Genomic DNA, 20,820 nt, shown 5'->3' on the forward strand with positions numbered 1-20,820 from the left:
ATGGGAGCACATTATGCAGATGTGTCTTGGTTCCAGATGTCAGAAAGTTTCAATTACTTATGCAGTGGCACTATAAGACCCGTAATATTACTACAATCAATCATAATAATCCATTATTTTTTGGATTAATTATCTTTAGGGATATATTAAATGATACAGAACCAACGGTTTCCGTATATTTATTTTAAAAATACATCTAATAAATAAGAAATGCTATTCAGACTCATTGATCCAATGAAAGCGTTTCTTCTCAAAGTCAAACATGGCTATATTCTTTCATATTTTTGTTGTTGTTTTGTTGCCAGATAATTTCCGGGGAATAAGAAACATTCTACTACTAGGAGTTTCAACTGATAAGAGCTGCTCTGCGACTTTCTTCTTCACATCTGAAGAACCCTGGGGGTGAACATTTTTCAATAGTTCGGGGCTTGGGAGATTTTGCAGCTCTACATTTCTTTCAGAGGCACGTTGTCCTGACTGTGGTGTAGAACTGATAATGGAGGAAGAATCAACAGGCTTTAATTGAAACAGTGCTTTTTGTTTGGATTTCGTATGGGTTGTTGAAGAAGAAACCTACTGGGCATAAGTTACACTTCAGAGCGTTTTTTGGTCCATGCTCAGTATTAGGTTTTATGCATTATGATTTGTGAAAAAAAGCCAAACGCCGCTGCTTGAATTCGTTCTTGCCTGCCTCTCGCCCCCCCCCCCCCCCACCAACAAATGAAACAGATGCTTCAACTCACCCGAAGTTGTTGATACATGGAACTTGAGAGCAACTATTATAAATAATACATTAAATGTCGGTCAACTTTGCGTCTTTCTCCGGTCAAGAAGACATGAGCCAGCCAATGTCGTCCTACAGCAGTTCGACCCCTCCACCCTTGCCCAGACTCTACCCCCTGTCTGTCGCTCCGCATCCAGTGGCCCCACCGACTCCTTCACCGTCTCCAAGTCCGCCGGCGACTCTTATCAGTCGACTATCAAATGGTAGTCTTAGCGCCCCGAGCCCCACCAATTCCCGGTACTCTTTCCACGGGGTTTCATTTCTTCTACAGATCGGACTCACAAGGGAAACGGTGAACCTGGACGCGAGCGATCTGTCCGGTTTATCTGCGGTGAAGGAGCTCGTATGTTCAATAGTGGACCAAAAGGTAAGGTAACGGTTTTCAGTATAGTGCTGTTTTAACTGTGTAATTAAAATGTAATATATAAGAGTGGTATTTTTAGACCCTAACCTATAGTCAAATACTTTTTGTGCCAAATAGTGTAATTCAGATTTTTTTTTTAATGTCATTTAATTTAGTTAAATCTACAAGCTTTTTCTGTATACCAGTAGGGAGCATCAAGATCACCCAGTTGGTTAGACAGAAACATCCGTTTTCTGATTTTGTTCAGGGCAAAATAACACCAGTGCAAGACAATGGTACCTATGTTTGCATTTATAAATCAAATAATCTATTAGTGACTTAGAAGCACACAAATGAACTAGGTATGTACATCAAACCCATGTCATAGCAATGATACAGTGTAATGTGCAATGTAAATGTATTTTGACATTTTATATATTTAATACAGGCATTATACATAGACTCTAGCTCTGAATAATCGATGATTTTAAATGCCTATATCAAAAATATACAATTGATTTCCACAATAGTCTTCAGGGGACATCTAGTTTGTTCTGTTTAAAGACATTATTGGCTTCTAAAAGTTTTATAATTCACATGTGAAATGTAGGAATGAGTATATACTAGACCACAAGTAGGTGTAGTAACAAGCCATTAAGTATTACTTTATACTGTAAAATGAGCATCAGAGCTAAAAAAAAAATAACTATAGGTGGGATTTTTAGAGAAATACGTTGAAAATGTTGCAGATATTTTATCATGGTTTTGTCGTGTTGGCTTGTTTTTAGGTTTCTGCTTAGCTGAGATGTGGTTTTGACATCTGTTTTTTGCACGCAGTAGATGCCCCAGCGGTTGTTTATCCAAGACATAACTGTATGTTACAGAACATCGCCGTGTCACACGTGCCGGTCCCGGTCTTTCTTTGACCAATACACAGGTCAACACATAAGATGTTTATACTGTAAAAACAATGTATGTTTTCTGTGGTTGGGTTGATCCGTCAGAAAGGGTGTCATTTGCATCATGTCCCCTGATAAGTAAACCCTTCATGTTCAAATCGTTGTGTAAAAGCCAGTGAGCTTGCTCAACTTTTTTTTTTTTAAACCAATTGCCATTCCCTGGTTTCGCAGAGCAAGCTTTCATTCTTCCTGCAATGGGGGTGATTTAAAATAAGCATGTCAACCTTGTTACTGTATGACATGAAAAGCCTAAGAATTTTTGTAAAAAAAAAATTTAAACCCACCACATTTGTGGAATGACCCTGTTACCTGCCATTTTAGACTTTTACGAAAGCCCTCCAAAGTGGCAGTGCCTCGCCTGTTTGACTTCGAGTTTTACTTCTGGTGGCGGCATCGTGACAGTGCTGAGGGTTCGGGGGGCGGACCGGGCTGCCTTGTCTTGCTGCACTCCAGTGACCCCTTGTGGTACGTTGGGTATGGCGAATGCATCCTGACTGAGCAAACAGTGTGATAAGAAGTTGCTTGACTGATGTTGGCTCACTCTAAGATATGTTGATAGGACCTCCCACCACCTCACTGTCAGAGACTATGGATAGGACTCTGGTCTAAAGTAGTGCCCTGAATGGGGAACAGGTTGTGGGAGTACTGAAGTTCTGGGCCCATATTTACGGTATGTGTAATGTTTGTTCTCCTGTAGGAGGGAACAGGGACAGTCCCTGGGGTGTCCAGGAAGCCAGTAAGGAAGTTCCCCTCCCCTACAGGCCGCCATACTGTCCCAGGCAGCCCCTGCCTGGCCCCATTGTCAGCTCAGCTCTACCTGTCCTGTCACTCACCCCAGACTCAGGCTTCTGTAGGATGCACCCCACAGACAGAGAGGTGCTTATGAGTAAAATAGCAAGGAAACTTGCTTAGGGTTCCGGCATTTATTTATTTGACAGCACAAATGACAGAGAATGGGACAGAAAGTGACAGCGGCTGAGACAAGATCTGTCTGTCGTCGTGTTGTCATGGTCGAGGGGGTGAAGATTAATTTCCTTGAAACTTCAACTGTTTAGTCAGTTTATTATGGTTATAAAAGTGGATGAGAAAGAAATTAAATTCTGTACATTCAGTTTTACTGTCAATGCTATACAAACTGCAAGGTATGAGGATAGAATAGAGCAACTTTTCATGGTGACAATGAAAATGAATCAGCGTAGAGTGCTCTCAGCTGATGTTGTTTTTCATTAATGTGTAACAGATGAAGTCTTTGAGGCATTTTGGTTTTGCTTACTAAACAACAAAATAGAGCCTAGGACTGACTCGCAGATTGCTGACCTATTTATTAATGTCCAACCAAATGCACTTTGGTCTAATAAAGAGATTGTTTTGTGTTATAAACTCTGGAACTTTTGAATTTTGAATGAGCTAGAACTAGAACAAACAGTTCAGAACACTTCATATTTCACAGAGATCGTCACCGCTCATCGTTGTTTTCATCAGTCCTGAAAACCAAAGGCTAATGGCTGTGGAGATGTCATCCCTGTGGAGATGTCATCCCAGGCTTATTGTCCACCGCCCCTATTTAGGGAAATGGTGTGCGTCAGCCCAGAGCCCGTTTGCCTGAAAAGGCGCAGGTCTTGCTTACCCCGAGACGGTCAAATTAGTTCCCGGAGATGTGGCTCTTTGCCAGTGCAATAATTATATTTTTGTGTTCTCTGGACAAGGCTTTATTGGTTAAGCGACTTGCATTATTCCAATATTGTCATTATGGCCATTAATGATGTTGTATGTTAATTTGATCCAGTTTCATCAGGAAAAAAAATCCTTCAGTGGTAGGAAACTTTCAATTTTTAATTAAAGTTGATTATAATGAATATACTCTTTTGGTCATGCATTTTTTACAAGGGGAGATAATGTTTCACATGTTAAGTAGAAAGTTATTTAAGCCTTTTAAAATGGGCAGTCCAGTTAAAATTGAGAGATTTATTTTAGTCAAAAATACACTGTGAAATTGTGATTATTATATTGGTGTAAATAAATGTCCTGCAATTTCTGCCTGTTTAGGTGCGATTTAATTTTTGACCAAGATTATTATCTGGTTATGATGGACCAACAGTTCTTCTTGTGTTAAACGGGTTGTGTACACTGCCATTCAAAAGTTTGGGGTCACTTCGAAATGCCTTTATTTTTGAAAGAAAAGCAATTTTTTGTCTATTATGTTAGTTATGTTAGTTATGAAAAATTTTGTGCTGATTAAAGAAGCAAAAAACCTTGCTGTCTTTAGATTAGTTGAGTGTCTGGAGCATCAGCAATTATGAGTTTGATTACAGGTTCAAAATGGGCAGAAACAAATAACTTTCTTCTGTAACTCTTAAGAAGTGCCCATCAAGCCAATTCAACTTGTGGGAGGAGCTTAATGAAAGCATGGGGTGAAACCTCTTCAGATGACCTCAACCAACTGACATCTAAAATGGCACCAGTGGTCGGCAAGGCTGTAATTGCTACAAATGGAGGATTCTTTGATCAAAGCAAAGTTTGAAGGACTTTGCTAAATATACACACACACATATTGAAATAAAATAAAATGATAAAGACTGCAATTTGACTACCCTACAAGTTCACATTTAATACCACACCTTTATTCGACAACTCACATTGTGGGACAGGAATGACATGTCAAGGTGACAGAAGCCATATAGCTTATTGACCTGATGGTGTGTGAGGCAGATTGACCACCCCTCCCCCGGTCTCTTGCATGTTTAGCTGTGCCGTGTTGGTGGAATGTGGGTTTCCTGCTCCAAAGTGCCATGGGCTAGCAATTAGTCTCAGCCAATGCACAGGACATGACTGGATCAGCAGAGAGAACAACGGTTAACGACGTAGCCTAGATTCTAAACCATGCTTTTTTTTAAATCCCATTTCTCATCAGGCCTGTACCAGATTCAGTCAGATGTTGTGGCGTTGTATCTTGGAGATATAATGTATTGCAGTAAGGGGAGTTTCTTGTATTTATACTATTTCACACATGTACAAGGCGTGTTATACACCTGTGAATCGGAAATATTTTTCTTGCACATTCCACTCACACTGAGACTCCTCCGAGAGTCAGGCTCACAGCCAAGGGATCAGCCGTTATCGAAGGTGACTCTGGAACGATTAGGGTTAACTGCCTTGCTCAAGGGCAGAACAACCGATTTTTCACCTTGGGGATTCAGTCCGTTTACGGACCCAATGCTCCCAACCAACTGGGCCACCTGCTGACAGAGCTCCTCTTCTTCGCTGTGAAGACCACCGCCCTTTCAGCCGGCCCTGGCAACAGCAGGGCATCATCACTGTTACAGGCACCGGCTGGGACGAGCCTCTGGTGCACTGACAGGCAGTGATGACAGAGAGAGAAAAAGAATGAGTGGGAGGGAGAGAAACAACAAGTGGGAGAGAGTGGGACGGAGAGAATGAGAAATAGTGGATGAGAGACCGGTAGAGAGAGAGAGCGAGATTGCAATAGACCTACTGCCTTGCGGTCCATGCGCACGGTTGAGGTCAGGGACAGCCCATAGGGAATAACAGGCGCGTTAAACAGCATATCATCAACGTTTAGGTCGAGTTAGAATGCAGCCGAATGGCTGGTTAGCCGGTATTATTTGTTTCACAGAGGGGCAATCCTAAACGCCGTTGAACTCTGACCCTGCCGGGAATGCCGCAGCCTGCCGGGTGAACCTGACCTTTCTCAGGCCACGTTGTTTAGTATCAAAACACGGCTTCTTAAGATCCATATAAACATTTATGATACATTGTTAAACCAGGCCTGCTTGCCGGAGTGTAAGGAGGCCCTGTCATTACCAGGTACAATGTCCACAAATCATCGCATATCCCTGAGATTCTGGCTGTAATGACTCAAGCAGGTTTTTGTTCAGTCCTTGACTTCACCGTGTTCCTTGTCACGCAGCGTCACTAGAATGGAGGACTGTGCTCAGCGGAACTCTAGGTCTTCTCCAGTTCTGGTGCGGCGACTTGCTAATGTTTAGGCAGGCCTGGCATCGGCAGGCAGCGCCAACGCTCTGGGCCACGCTGTTGGCAAGCTCCGTCTTTATTGGACAGGCACGGGTCATTATCGCGTTGCTGCAGAATTTGTTGAGCTTTAAGGGCTGCATTCGCGGTGGGGGGGCCTTGTGCCCTGCAGAACATCTCGGGCCTAGCTGAATCCCAAATGACAGCATATACCCTAATGCTCCGCTAATTAGTGAACTCAGTTGGAATAGGCTACTGTTTGGGACGCAAGGTCTGTGTCCTGTTTAATGGCTAAGACATGGGGCTGCTGATGGCTGGGAATACCTACGAAACCCTGTGGCTGTTTGGACTACGTCATGTGAAGCCTGACTGATACACTCTAAAAAGAAAAGGTTCTCGGTGGGTTAGTACTATGTACTTCAGAGGGCCCAGTAACAGCCTGTTGTGTTATACAATATGTATTTGTTTTTCCACAGCAGTCTCAGAGGTGAAATACCTGTGTTGACTACAGTGGCTTGAACAGATTCAATTTCATTTCGTACCATTGAGGAATAAAGCCATCTTCTACTTTCATATACCTTCTCAAACATGCCAAATGTTGCATTCAACCAACGGTTTCCCGACTTTCCTTTATTTCTGATTTCCATCAGCTGACCAAGTCATGATTGCGTTAATGTGTTTACAGGGCCTTGGCACCCCACAGTGTTTACTTTGCTTAAGTTTCCCCTTGATGCATTCAATTATTCTCAAATAAAAACACGTCTTTCAGAAACACTTTCATTCACGTTCACCTCAAAGTGACAGACATCTGCGTTACATCCTGCTGATTGCTTCTCCAAGCCAACATGGCGTTAGTTTTTAGTTCCTGTCTGCAAAAGTCGCTTCCTTTTTATTGAGCTGCTGTGACTGTTTCACTGTAGTATGTGCACAGAGTTGTGGAGTGGTGACATGTTCTATATGTGTCTGAATTGCGGGGGCCTCTGCCCCTCCATGACTTGGTGTCAAAGCGTGAGCGGAGTGGTTTGGGGGCATGCTTATCCTTTCATTCACTTGGTTAGACCAGTGGTTTTTAGTTGCATTGTTTTTTTTAATGTGTTTGTGTGTGTGTGTGTAGTGTTCTATTTTTTATTTGGTGGTTTCCAAAAGGCAAAAGGTTATGAAATGTTTGGTTAGACAACACAATTTCTCTGTCATGAATGACCGCCTATCATCCTTTCATTTCCCTGCTCTCAACCAGAGTTTCTGAGTGATCAGGTGCCATTTGGAACGCAGACTCCATCCATGACATTTTTGGGGACACAGGGACTAGTACTGGATTTAATTTGAATGATACTCCACTGCATTCCAGCTGGTGATTTCAACCATGTAGACATCCACCTCCAGCAGTCTCTGTAACCCGGCCAGCTCTGAACTCCTTCCTCAGCCGAGAGTACGCTGGCCAGCTTGCCCGACAGTCATGTTGATTATTGGATAAAAGTATATTTCATCTGTCTTGAGCTGTCAGAGTACTGCTATAGGCTGCGTCTGTCTCTTTTCAGAATGTCCCTGATGTTTTTTTTTTATACATTCAAAGCTCTTTGTCTCTCACTGCGATGAGGAAACAAATTGTCTTTTGTACAATACAGAGTAAAAATAGCCAAGGCGCACCGAGGCTATACAAGAGAGTGTTTTCGAGTATTTGACCCAAACACTTGAACATTGAATAATGTTATCTTAGCTTTCTGGGAAGCCAATGCCATTAATTCAATTTGACATTCCATGAAGTACAGCTGTCAGCATGTGCTCGTTACGAAGACTTCCATTGATACAGTTCCAGCTTGACCAGTCCGGAACCAGGAAGTGGAGAGTTTGATCTACTGATGGACTCTTATTGTCCAATAGGATATCTGCATTATTCTTATTCTGTTCAGCCATGTAAAACAGGGAGCTTAGAGAACAAGACATGCCACCGCAGACAGAGGGGCACCAAGCGCGTTTTGTCTCTGGCTGGATGCCAACAAAGTCTTTGATTTAACGCGTACAATCAGCAGGACATGTTCACAAAATGACAGCCAACGTTTCTTGGTCAGACGGGATATAAAACCCCGCCATCTGGTTTTGAACGTACACTAAATCGTTCTGCTATGCACTGACCCAGCTGTCCACACCACCGAATACGAGGGAAGGTCAGCTCAGCTCGCCGGTATCTTTCTTGCATCAGGAAGGAGAACGTAGGATTTGACTGACATCACTGCCAAGCCCGTTGACACGTCGTGAGCGACAATGGCTGGTGTCTCATTGAGATGCTGTTCATTGATAACAGTTTTTCGCGGGACCTGCTTTTCATACGTTTGCGTACTTAACTGCAGGGCACTACAGCGTGGCCCAGAGCTACTCTCCGACAGGGCCTACACCTCAGTGTAATGACACAGTGTGTCCAAATGAGCCTGCTTGGTTATCAGCCCTGGTCTGAAATAATATCATTTTAAATCAGTTGCTTTACCCAAGATGAGTCAGGCCTCGTGCTGTTTTTTCGTCTCTCCCCGAAAGTGAGAGACTGAGAGACTGAGGCTAAGAGAGAGCGAGAGAGAGATAGCGAGTAAGATAGCGAGAACGAGAATGTGAGAGAGAGAGACGGAGAGCACGCTTTGCTGGTTATCTGAGTCTAATGGGGAGCACGTCTGTCTGCATTTAAGCAACCTCAGAGACTAGCGCTCTATTCAGGCCAATAGGGCGGTCCAACGTCTGATCAGTGTCCTGGGTATGGTCGTTGGGGCACCATGTCCTGGGGGACTCACCCTAAACCGGATCCCTATGTACTGGACTCCCTGGTCAAAAGTAGCGCGCCTAAGAGTAGAGACAGGCGTGCCATTGGGGAGGCAGAGAAATTCTGAAATACCGATATTCCCCTGCTACTCCATAATACCTCAGTGCACCCCTTCAGAAAGCAAACTAATTGAGATTTGATTGCACTGTACTTCATGTACCTTACAATTTGAGGCTCTTTTTTTCTGCAGAGAGCTTCTCTGCACAGGGAGGGATATTTGGGGAGTGGGGAGGTGGCGTGGCTTCTGAGTTGGAAAAGCTGTCCCATATTGCCCAAAAAGGGACAGGTTTAATGAATAGCTTTACCTTGTCTCAACTCCCTGGGCTGTATGTTTGCTCCCTCTGGGGCTGATTGCGAGCATGTGGGAGCCCAGTTCTTCACCATGCCTGTTGGCAGCGGTTCAAGGCGGGGGGGGGATTCCTCTCCTCTTCCTGGTTGGAACACTGCATGGTGGGCTCCACTCAGTCACTCACGGGTGTCAGTTACACAGCTGTGGCCCCTAATTAAACGGGTTTTTTTTTTATATCGAGTTCTAGATTTATTTGTAACGTTTGGCTCCACATGCTGGGTAGCAGAGAATTTCATTCATAGTCCCCAGTTCCACCAGTGCTGGACCAGAACGTCGCTTCATTTCAGCCTTTGTAGGAAATCTAAGGAAACATGTTATGAGGTATCTCAGCTGGGTAGCTGGTTCACAGAAATACACAAAACACATCACCACATCCAGACTCTGGAAAGAGGGGGCCGCGACCCCAACGGGATGAGTGTTGCCACGGTAACAGAGACAGGCCTGGGTCTCTGTGTGTGTGGGTGTGTGTGAAGTGTAGTGGCATTAGCCAGCAGGGGAACGTGGCAGCCATATGTATTTGAACAGACATAAGGACTAAGCTATCTTCATACACCTGAAAACATTCACATTTACCTTACCTTATCTACTGAGGCCTTTACACACTCTCCAGTGGCAACTTATCCCCCATATAGTGCAGTTGTTTTCAACTGAACCCTATGAGCCATGTTCCACATGGTTACATTTTTGGTCCTTTATTGTTCACTCTGAACATCGATGATATTTTCAACTCTGTGAGAAATTATTTTCATTGTTATGCTGATGACGCAGTGCTGTACGATGCTGCTCTCTCTCTGGAACATGCTGTTACACACCTGCGGTCTGAGTTCCAACTGTTAAGAAATGTTCTTACGGATCGTAGGTTGGGACTAAATGCAAACAAAACCAATTGGCATTTTCTAGGTCACAAACACCACTTTTGGTGTACTCCAAAATCACTATCCTGAATGGTTGTGATGTAAAATGTTTTCCTTCCTACAAATATGTCAGGATTTGGTTAGATAAAAAATTTCTTTTAAAACACACATTACAGAGTTAAAGATCGAAATGGGTGTCTTTTAAAGAAACAAATGATGATCACATCAGCAAGAATAAATGATCACATCAGCATAGAAATAAAATTGTGCAAGCAACCTTTATGTCCTGCTAGATAATGGTGATGTGCCATATATGCATGCCTCAGCTTCTGTACTGAAACCTCTGAATGCAGTCTATCAGCCTTGCGTTTTATTAATTGTCAGAATTTTGGCAAACATCATTATCTTTTATATACTTCAGTTGGCTTGGACAACCTGACCTCTAGAAGGGCTAAGAATTTGGTTAATGTTTTTATAAAAGTCTGTCATGCAGAAAATTCTTGACTATCAAACCTTGAATATTAGTTGGAAAAACAGCAGTTTTCAAATATATTCCCAAGGCTGGATAGTCCTGGAGAAACCGTGTGCTCATTCAATACTGGGTTAAACTGTGTTCTTTTACTTTTCCCCATACTCCATTTCCATTCAAAGTGACCTACAATTTATTTTTACTGACTATAGGATCATTTAAATGACATCAAATTTCTATCAATTAATTGTGATAGTTTTTCTTAATGCGTGTATTTAAAATGTTCATTATGTGTGTGCTTTTGTCATTGTAATACAGGACTCAGCTGTGAAAGAGGCCTGAGCCTCAGTTGTTTTCTCTGAATGAATAAGGTTAAAAATATATTTTTTTAAATGATAAGAGTTCCTTTTTGGACACGACCATGCACATTGTCTCTGGTGAGTTAGCGTTAACTGGTAACCTTCCACTTTAAAACGTAGATTTCTCATAATGGATGTTCTGACTTAAATTGTGCTAAATATTGTATTTGAATTGATTTGAAAATGTAATCATGTGATTTATGGATTTCCATTGAAATGTAATTGAAAGACAATGACATTTGCTATTTCCAAGTATCTCTCACAGTCTGTGTGTGTGTGCGTGCTCCAAAGTCTCTAGGTATTATTCATTGCGTACACATCATGGCAGATGTTTTTGTGGGTGTAGGTAAATGCTTCAGTCTCTGCACTTCAAACAATGCAGTCAGTAAAAGAAAGTAACTAAGTAAATGTAAGAATATTTTTTACAAATGAAATAAAAAAGCAGGATATAAAATAAAACAAGATGCAACATGACCAGCATCTCATTTTACCTAACCCTAATATTAATCCAGCCTAACCCTAACTGTAACGTCAATAACCTAACCTTAACCTGACCCTAACTCCTAAATCTAACCCTTAATACCTAGATTTAACAATAACCCTAATGCTAGGCCTACTTTTAACCCCAAATCAGATGAAGCTTCTTGTTAAAGCGAGGTTTGCATGATTGTCCTTGTTTTACTATCGTGGTGAGGACCGATCGCCATCAAACAGGAACACACACACACAGGTTCTTTTTTTCTCTGGAGGCCTGGGGTTGACTCTCAACTGGACCAGGCATAACCCTACAGTCTGTTCCCAATCTGACTGTGAACTCTGGAAACATAGGCCGGCGCTCAATAGGGCCTCAGCACACTACCTCTTCCTAGGACTCTATGGGGTCATGGTCACAAGTAGTGCACTATACAGGGAATAGGGTGTTGTTTGGCCTGCAGGAACGGGCTTCTGCACTGGAATTGGATTATCCCTGTGGCCAGGCAAGGGTACGATTATACAATCCCCATTAAGAGTGGCCGAGTTTCATCCACTAGTGATTATTACGGGTTTTTAAAGTGCCCTCCAGGCCATAGGCAGACAGCTAGTATTAGTGAATTGTGTAATTGTAATTTTGTAAATGGGGAGTTAATGGTTTCTTGCCACCGCTTGTTGTTGTTGTTGTTGTCGTCGTTGTACATGGTTCCCCTCCTACGTCTGCTGTGCCTTTAAGGTGTGAATCAGCAGGACGTGGAACTGTATTCCCTTTTCGTGTGCTTCCATGTTTTACGCATGTTCTAACCTTGGACTTAAAGTAACTTCGCACAACTGCTCCTGTATCCGTGAACTCGGACCCAAATAAGGCTGTTGACACCTGGCAGAAGGCCGGCTGTTGTGGGCCAAAGCATAATTTGGAGAAAAACACCTCCCCTCAAACTTGTACCTCAGACAGACCCTTCCAAAAGTGCTTGCCAGAGAAAAAAAGACCAGTTGGCCAATCAGCTGTGTATACTCACACGTCCTTTTTATTCACCAGTATACGTCCACAATATTATTATGTACACCCAAACAATTCCCTGAAAAGGTAAAGCAGATTTTTAACATACTTAACTTCCACTTATTGGAAGAAAGACTGTTTAAGACTGTCATATTTCATATAACTATTTATGAGTTATATGAAATATGACCATAATGAACAACCTGCCCGTTCAAAAATCTACCCTCAAAAGTTCTGTAAATGGTTCTTTGAGGAACAATAAAAAAGTAGTTGAACTTACACAGGTTCCCCCACAGTTTCAATATGAAGAAACCTCAAAGTGCCCCCATCAAATGTTTTCTTTTTGGAGTACAGGGAATAGGGCACTGTTAAGAATGCAGACCTTGTTGTAATGCCTCAAGTCCCTCCCTAGTGATAAATGTGTCGGTTCCCTTCCTCCTCTGGTCAGAGGGGGCTGAGAAAAAACATTTGAGAGGAGGATGTAGGGATTCTATAGTGGAACAGAGCTGTTCGTGCCCTCATTATATCTATTAATGCACAGCGAAATCGGCCTAAAACACCACCAAAACAATAGTGTAGTAATTTAATACAATCATACACAGTTTTTTAATGGTGTTATCGTATCAAATTTATTTTTAAGGGAACCTCGTATTTTTTTAAGCCAATGCATGGATACAATTAGCCAGTGCTAGGCCTACGGACCTGTCATGCAGTGGCACAACTCCGTGACAGTAACGTTATATATTCCTGATTTGCTTTCAAAAAGCTCAGAGAAAACAGAGTAATAATACGTCTCATTCCTGACCAGAACAGAAATACTACTTTTTAAGCCAGTCCTTCAGCAAGTTGTAGAAAGTTGGCGCTCTAGAGTTAATAAAAAGACCCACGGAAATGACTGCCTACAGTATTAATACGTGGAATCTCACACTGTTAGCCTAGTCATTATAGCACTATCACAAATTCCAAATGGACCCCTGGTTTTTCCTACTGTGAGCTGTAGTGTTGGAATATGAAATGCGTTGGGTTGTTGTTTGCGTGGTTTGCGATATGCTAAGGCCCTACAGTGTGCCGTGCAGAATACGCTCCAATCCCCATTGAAGGCAGATCACAGACGGAAAACGGAAACAATGTGGATTTATTTATATTCTGGTTCTCGGAATATTAGCGCAAAACCTACTTGCCAAGTGTAACCAGTGGGCCACGTTTTCTGCGTGACACGCATAGCTGGGACTTCCTGAGCAGCGAGTGTCTATTGATGGGTCGGAATGAAGAGAGTCAGAAAGGAAAACTGCTACTTGAAGTTGATTCTAAGAACTAGATGAATGCGTATTTATTTCTCACAATCTTTGATTGAAGGAAATGTAACACTAGCTCTCCAGGCTGCAAAAAACGGATAGTCTAGTCCAAAATGTCACCTGTGGTGAAGAAATACTGAAAGAAATAAGACAAATGCTGAGCTTTATGCTCAAGAAATTGTCGAAATTATATTATTTTATGCTAACATAATTGTTTGTACACATTTTTGGCACCCATTGGTTTAAAACTTATCAATACCTCACTATTTAAAGAATGTTTCATGAAATCCAAACACATTCCAAAAGATTTGATGCCCTTTCTCCATACAGAATTATTTCAGATTCTTGATATTCTTCATCTTCATATTCTTCATGTTTATGGACCGCCCTCCACACTTTGTATCACAGGTTTTCAACAGAGGACACTGATTATGGCCATTCCCAAACAGACAGACAGACAGACATACACACACACACACACAGAATCCCCTCCCTTAACGGGTCAAGTGGGCCACATTCAATAGATGCGGGCCAGGATCATGGATCTCAGACTACCACTAGAACAAATTCAAAACCGTGGTCTCAAATAAAGCCTCTTCATACACGGTCAGTCAGAAATTATTTTAAATCATATGCGTCTTGCATTTTTGTCAATAACCTCTTCTCAACGACACCTCTCAGACTGTCACAGCAGGGCTGTGTCCTAAAAAAACACCCTGTCCCCTGAGTAGTACACTAGAAGAGTCCTATGGCACTGGATCAACCAACAGCAACTCACAAGTTCACATCGACTCGTTATCAAAAAACCATCGGTTTGTGGCAGTTCTGACTTGGCAATCATCTGCGTGGTTACAGATCTTGATTTAGGGTTAAAAAAGAAACAACTTAATGCAGAGCATTCAATCTGAGTGTTAATGTCAAGACAATGTTTTGAGATTGTGTTGAAACCCTCCAAAAAAAAACGATAGGTCAGTTGTGATGGAGTTGTAACGTTGATAGCTGCCGATTGGAGTAAGCTGCTGCCTCTTGCTCCAAGGCTTTGTGGGTTTGATCCCAGTGCTAAGCAGTACTTTACATTTTTGTGGTGAGCTTAAAAAATGTCATTAGATGTTATGGTGACATGGACAAACATCTCATATTGAAGTCTAAAGTTGTGAACTCCATGGATTGGAATTTGCGTTTCCACAGAGCTTCTGATAAATCACTTAATGTAAAATGTAGATGTTCTCCACACATCCGGCTGTCGCTAAATGATTGGTTTAACCATCTGCCACCCCTCCCCCTCTCCTACTCTGGTGAAAAATATGTCACTGGGGTTTGGTTAGTGTGCTTTTCAGATAGATATTGCAAAAATGGGTTTGAAAATTGTTGGAACTTGTGAAATCATCACTGATCTTAAATTAATTGTTACTGGCCCAATGGATCAGAGTATTTTCCTATATTTCTACCCAAATGAGTCTTGTTCATCGCATCGTCTTTAGATGTCTGGAATGCACAAACTGCCTCTGTTACACAAAGAGCCTTTGACAGATTCAAAAAGGCATCTCTCTCAGTTGTTGTTGTTGAGCTGTAAAGACTCAACTTGCCAAAGTGGCTTTTTGAAGCACTTCCTCTGCACAGGAACTGGGTTTTGCTAGGTAAAAATGCATTCAGGCTGATGTATGTAAAAAAAGTGTTTTTCTAACAACTGTGGCTTTTCAGAGTTAAAAGGGCAACATGTAAGCTTTTTACAGTACTACTAGCATAAATTAAAGCATAAATGACCAGAAGACAACTGCAGGTTTAAATGAGTGTTTCTCACCGGTCCGCCTGTCAGATTGCGCTGACTTGTGGTCTCCTCATACTCGATATAGACATGCCGTGCTATCCCCACCCCCTACACCACCCTGGACTAGATAATACTATTCCGGTCTCTTAGGGGAAGAGGAAAGGAGGAAAGTCAGTGTTTAAAATTCACTTTTTGAAATATTAGACAGGATTCTGCATAGTTTTAAGGGACTTTTGTTGACCTTTTTACAAATTTGGGGAAAAAGGTGTTCCTGACCTCTGTTTTTTTCCACATAGAACAAACTGCAGCAGCCTCTCCGTCTCTCTGTATGAGCTTAATGGTTTATGATGAACAATGAATTGGGAGGCAGTCTGTGTGTGGTGACTCCTGCCCTTTACATTCCTTTCATAATTGATATTTTGACTTGCCTAGTTTCTTATGTTTTAGTGTTTCAAACTTGCCTTTCATTCTCAGGTCTCTTCTATTAAAAAAAACAAAAACTGAATGTTTGAATATAAACAATCCTTGCTTCCTTTTCAAAATGTAACACGTGTAAGTAACAATCCCGGATCAATGGAAGGCAAATGAAGGCAACAATGTGCCGTAGGTTGTAGTTTTGAAGTATACATTTACAATATTAAGGTAACTGATGCTCACCAGGTCGGTAAGGCAGAGACAGACAGACAGATACAGTAGTGTGCATTTGAACAGTGTGTCCGTCTACACAGAGGCTTAATGATGTCCATTATCATGCAACAGATGGTACTAGCCTAGTGCTAAAGCTGTTAATGTCCACAGGTAAAATCTATGGATATAAATACCTCTGGTTGCCCAACTACACTGGCCCTATAGTGTAGTCATGCTTATAACGCTTCCCATCTTTATAAGAACCAGTTATCCTGATATTGGATGTTGACTAAACATACATTGCTGCAGTCATGTCCGTTGTGTTGATCCAGGGCTGTTGGATATATACTGTATGAATGCATGTATGTAAACAATTAGGCACGAAACGGTGTGGTATATGGCCAATATACCACGGCTAAGAGTGGTTCTGAACGCTTAGCCTTGGTATATTGGCAATACATAACAAACCTGTGCAGTAATATGCCTTACTGCTCTTATACATTTGGTTACAGAATCAATTAGAGCAGTAAAAATGGATGTGATGTCATACCTGTGGTGTACAGTATCTTAAACCACGTCTATCAGCCAATCAATAGTCGGGATTCAATCCACCTGGTTAATTAATGTACAGTATTTTGTAAATAGGGTGTCATTTGGGGCCCGGTTTCTGCTGTCTGTTGGTAGGTTATCTCTGAATGTGGTCTGGTGTGTTTTCTGTGAGGACATGGATTGGATCTGGCTCATATAACCTTACAGAATGTAATTACATGGTTCAAAGCGTCAGGGCTGGGTTAGCGCTATTCTGTAGTACATCTCAGTGGTTATTATTGTAATCACTGCCATCATGTGCTTTGATAACATAGTGCAAATGGATACTGCCTGTCTACTTTTGTAGTGAAACTGAATAGATTAAGACTCTGTTCAGCGCAGGCACACTTGCGTGGTCGGAGTTACTGTCTATCTAGTCTAGTTTCATGACTACAGATGAACATTTTGGTTTCACCGGCACTGAGAGGCAAGAAATTATATATTTTCACCCTTCAGAATAAAGAACGACATCTCTCTCGTAGTTATTCATTTTGAGGGGCGTGTCTCTTGTAATCATTAATTATGCCTTGACCATCAAAATGAATGAGGCCCGCTGCTTGACAACAGGGCTCTGGAAGTCATGGCGACAACGGGGCCCTGGAAGTCATGGCGACCTTGGCACAGTCAGCCGTACTTCCTGTTGTTTTCTGCTAAGTGCTCTACTGAGGTGACAGATCAGTGAGGTGCAGGGAAACTAGAAAATAGCTGTTTACCTTTCGGTTTTCCTATTGGGCTGCCTGGAGCCTCTTGCATACTAATATGAAGCCGTAATGGCCTGATAAGAGCCACGTCTGGCTGCCGAGGATCATCCCCAGCAGCCATAACCAAATCAGCGACTTCGACTGTATATTATTAACGGGGGGAAATGGCTGTGTCTGATTTCGAGTTTTCGAGGTCTTGTTGTGCGCCATTCCCCCCAATTTAATGTAGTGCAGGTGCTTATCGCGCGTCGGTTGATGGCCTGTTTGAGTGCTTAGGCTCAGGTTTTGTTCATCGCGAGACAGTCGAGTTGGTGGATAGAGTGAAGCAGAACACCTATTACCCCGCGGTCTGTTGCAACATCTGCTGGCTGTGCGTTTGCAAAATCTTCTGCACTTAGCAGAAAACAGGCATCCCCCGTCCCTGTACCCACTCCACTGGAAGATTACCATCACACAGGCTTGGCTTGGCGGTTAGGCTTCCCCCCCCCACACCATACCCGATACTGAATGGCTGGTGCGTTTGTGAGAGAAAACCCAAACCTGAACAAAGGAGATGCATCAGCCAGTGCCTGGTACTGAAACACAGAGAAAACCCAAACCTGACCTTAAACGATATGTAGTGAACCTCCGTAGAGACGGGCCTTGGTTAATGGGCTCAGATAATGGCGTAAGTACCGTGGAGATTAGGGGGACAGGGTGCCGGGCCTCCAGCTGCTTAGACAGACTTACGTAACACAGGCATTCTGCACTGGTCTGCCCTGCCACTGGGTGCTGGGTACCTCAGTTGGTAATGCATGGCATATGCAATGCCCCAAGCTGTGGGTTTGATGCCCAGTGCCGGGTCGGTGAAGTATGTTTATGTATATACTGTAAGTCACTCTGGATCAGAGTGTCTGCATAACTTCACTGTAAATAAAACTAGTGCTGGAAATTGCCAGGGACCTTACTGCATTTTGGGGCTGATTTTATTGCATTTCAAAAAAAATTTAACCCTCACTGCGATGTAGCAGGGGATGAAGGTACAGACGTGACCCTGACCTCTTACTCTCTCCTCAGTTGCATGATCCTAAACTCTTTACGGGGCTCCAGGATGGCGCTGCGGTCAAAGTCACACTCCTCAGCAGAGTTGCGTTATTATGTCAGAAGGTTAGCCCCTAGTTGCGGTATACTAACAGCGCCCGCGGGTCCCGCAGAGGTTGATGCAAATAGGCTTGGTGCTGTCGATGGAGAATGGATAAGCTTGGCTTGTCTCACGGCACTCAACCGACCCGTGGTGGGTCAGGCGCCTGCTTGCTGAGGTCGTGTTGTTGGCCAGAGAACATGTTGCCTTCCAAACATGCAGGGTTTGGTGAATACTGTTTTAGTAAACAATATGATCAAACGCTTGGCTTGGCTGAGGTGCAACGGAGGACACATGTTCTGATCTTTGACTCTCCCAGACCTGCTGGGAGTTGCTGTAATGAGGCGGGTCTTAATTGCGAATTCAACATAATAAAATTGGGGGAGATTTTATTGTATTTTTTTATAAAAAGCAGAAAGGAGAAAAACTAAAATCTTTAGGGTCTGATTCCAGTGTGATAATAGGGAGGGAGAGTGGGTGAGGGGATTGCGTTTCTGCAGCGTTAAGCTCTGTTAATGGTGCCTTAGCACAACAAGGGGATCAGTGGTTTTCACATGAGTTCACATCGCTGTTGAGTCAGTTTTCCCATTAAAATCCTAGACTTGCTTCACCACTCGAAAGCAGCTGAAAAATATAAAATCTCCCACTTAACCCGGACCTGCTTACACCAATCAACATACACTCACCTAAAGGATTATTAGGAACACCATACTAATACTGAGTTTGACCCCCTTTCGCCTTCAGAACTGCCTTAATTCTATGTGGCATTGATTCAACAAGGTGCTGAAAGCATTCTTTAGAAATGTTGGCCCATATTGATAGGATAGCATCTTGCAGTTGATGGAGATTTGTGGGATGCACATCCAGGGCACGAAGCTCCCGTTCCACCACATCCCAAAGATGCTCAATTGGGTTGAGATCTGGTGACTGTGGGGGCCATTTCAGTACAGTGAACTCATTGTCATGTTCAAGAAACCAATTTGAAATGATTCGAGCTTTGTGACATGGTGCATTATCCTGCTTGGAAGTAGCCATCAGAGGATGGGTACATGGTGGTCAAAAAGGGATGGACATGGTCAGAAACAATGCTCAGGTAGGCCATGGCATTTAAACGAGGCCCAATTGGCACTAAGGGGCCTAAAGAACACATCCCCCACACCATTACACCACCACCACCAGCCTGCACAGTGGTAACAAGGCATGATGGGTCCATGTTCTCATTCTGTTTACGCCAAATTCAGACTCTACCATCTGAATGTCTCAACAGAAATTGAGACTCATCAGACCAGGCAACATTCTTCCAGTCTTCAACTGTCCAATTTTGGTGAGCTCGTGCAAATTGTAGCCTCTTTTTCCTATTTGTAGTGGAGATGAGTGGTACCCGATGGGGTCTTCTGCTGTTGTAGCCCATCCGCCTCAAGGTTGTGCGTGTTGTGGCTTCACAAATGCTTTGCTGCATACCTCGGTTGTAATGAGTGGTTATTTCAGTCAAAGTTGCTCTTCTATCAGCTTGAATCAGTCGGCCCATTCTCCTCTGACCTCTAGCATCAACAAGGCATTTTCGCCCACAGGACTGCCGCATACTGGATGTTTTTCCCTTTTCACACCATTCTTTGTAAACCCTAGAAATAGTACGTGAAAATCCCAGTAACTGAGCAGATTGTGAAATACTCAGACCGGCCCGTCTGGCACCAACAACCATGCCACGCTCAAAATTGCTTAAATCACCTTTCTTTCCCATTCTGACATTCAGTTTGGAGTTCAGGAGATTGTCTTGACCAGGACCACACCCCTAAATGCAGTGAAGCAACTGCCATGTGATTGGTTGATTAGATAATTGCATTAATGAGAAATTGAACAGGTGTTCCTAATAATCCTTTAGGTGAGTGTACATCGAAGAGTCCATCCTCAGCACCTCAATCGCCTCCTGGTTTGAGTCTGCGTCTGTGCGCTGCAAAGGGGTTGGACTACAACACATCACAGTGCCCGCAGCAAAGGTGGTCGGCTGCCCCCCTGCGCTCCATCAAAGTCTTAGTACGTGACCTTTGGGCTGAATAGCCTGCTGGCGAGTTCACTGATGACGCCCTCAGTGACCTCCAGCAGGCAGAGGGCAGATGGGCAGTTCAGGGCAGTCATGGCAAAAAACTGATCAAGGCTCGTCCAAACAGTTAGCCAGAATGATGATCAGCTGGGACTATAAATATGTCCAGTTTAGATTCAGGTATTTTCAATATTCACTCTGCGTTTCCCATTATATTGATATTTTTGCATTCACTCGTTGCATATTGTCTGTTACCAGAAGCGCCATCACGCGAGTAGCGTTTTGGGAATGTGTAA

General features: G+C 42.9%; 1 protein-coding gene across 2 annotated transcripts in view; it reads left to right on the top strand.

Moving 5' to 3' along the window:
• The first annotated feature begins 709 nt into the window (after positions 1–709).
• LOC105017821 (serine/threonine-protein kinase D3) overlaps positions 710–20,820 on the top strand; it is a 40,526-nt gene continuing 20,415 nt past the window's right edge. For both annotated transcript variants that reach the window (XM_020056167.2, XM_010882734.4), the window contains exon 1: positions 710–1,151. In XM_020056167.2, the coding sequence (XP_019911726.2) occupies positions 798–1,151 (354 nt within the window). In that variant the 5' untranslated portion in view covers positions 710–797. The remainder of the gene's footprint in view (positions 1,152–20,820) is intronic.

Source organism: Esox lucius, chromosome 18, assembly GCF_011004845.1.
Source record: "Esox lucius isolate fEsoLuc1 chromosome 18, fEsoLuc1.pri, whole genome shotgun sequence".
Taxonomy (NCBI): Eukaryota; Metazoa; Chordata; class Actinopteri; order Esociformes; family Esocidae; genus Esox; species Esox lucius.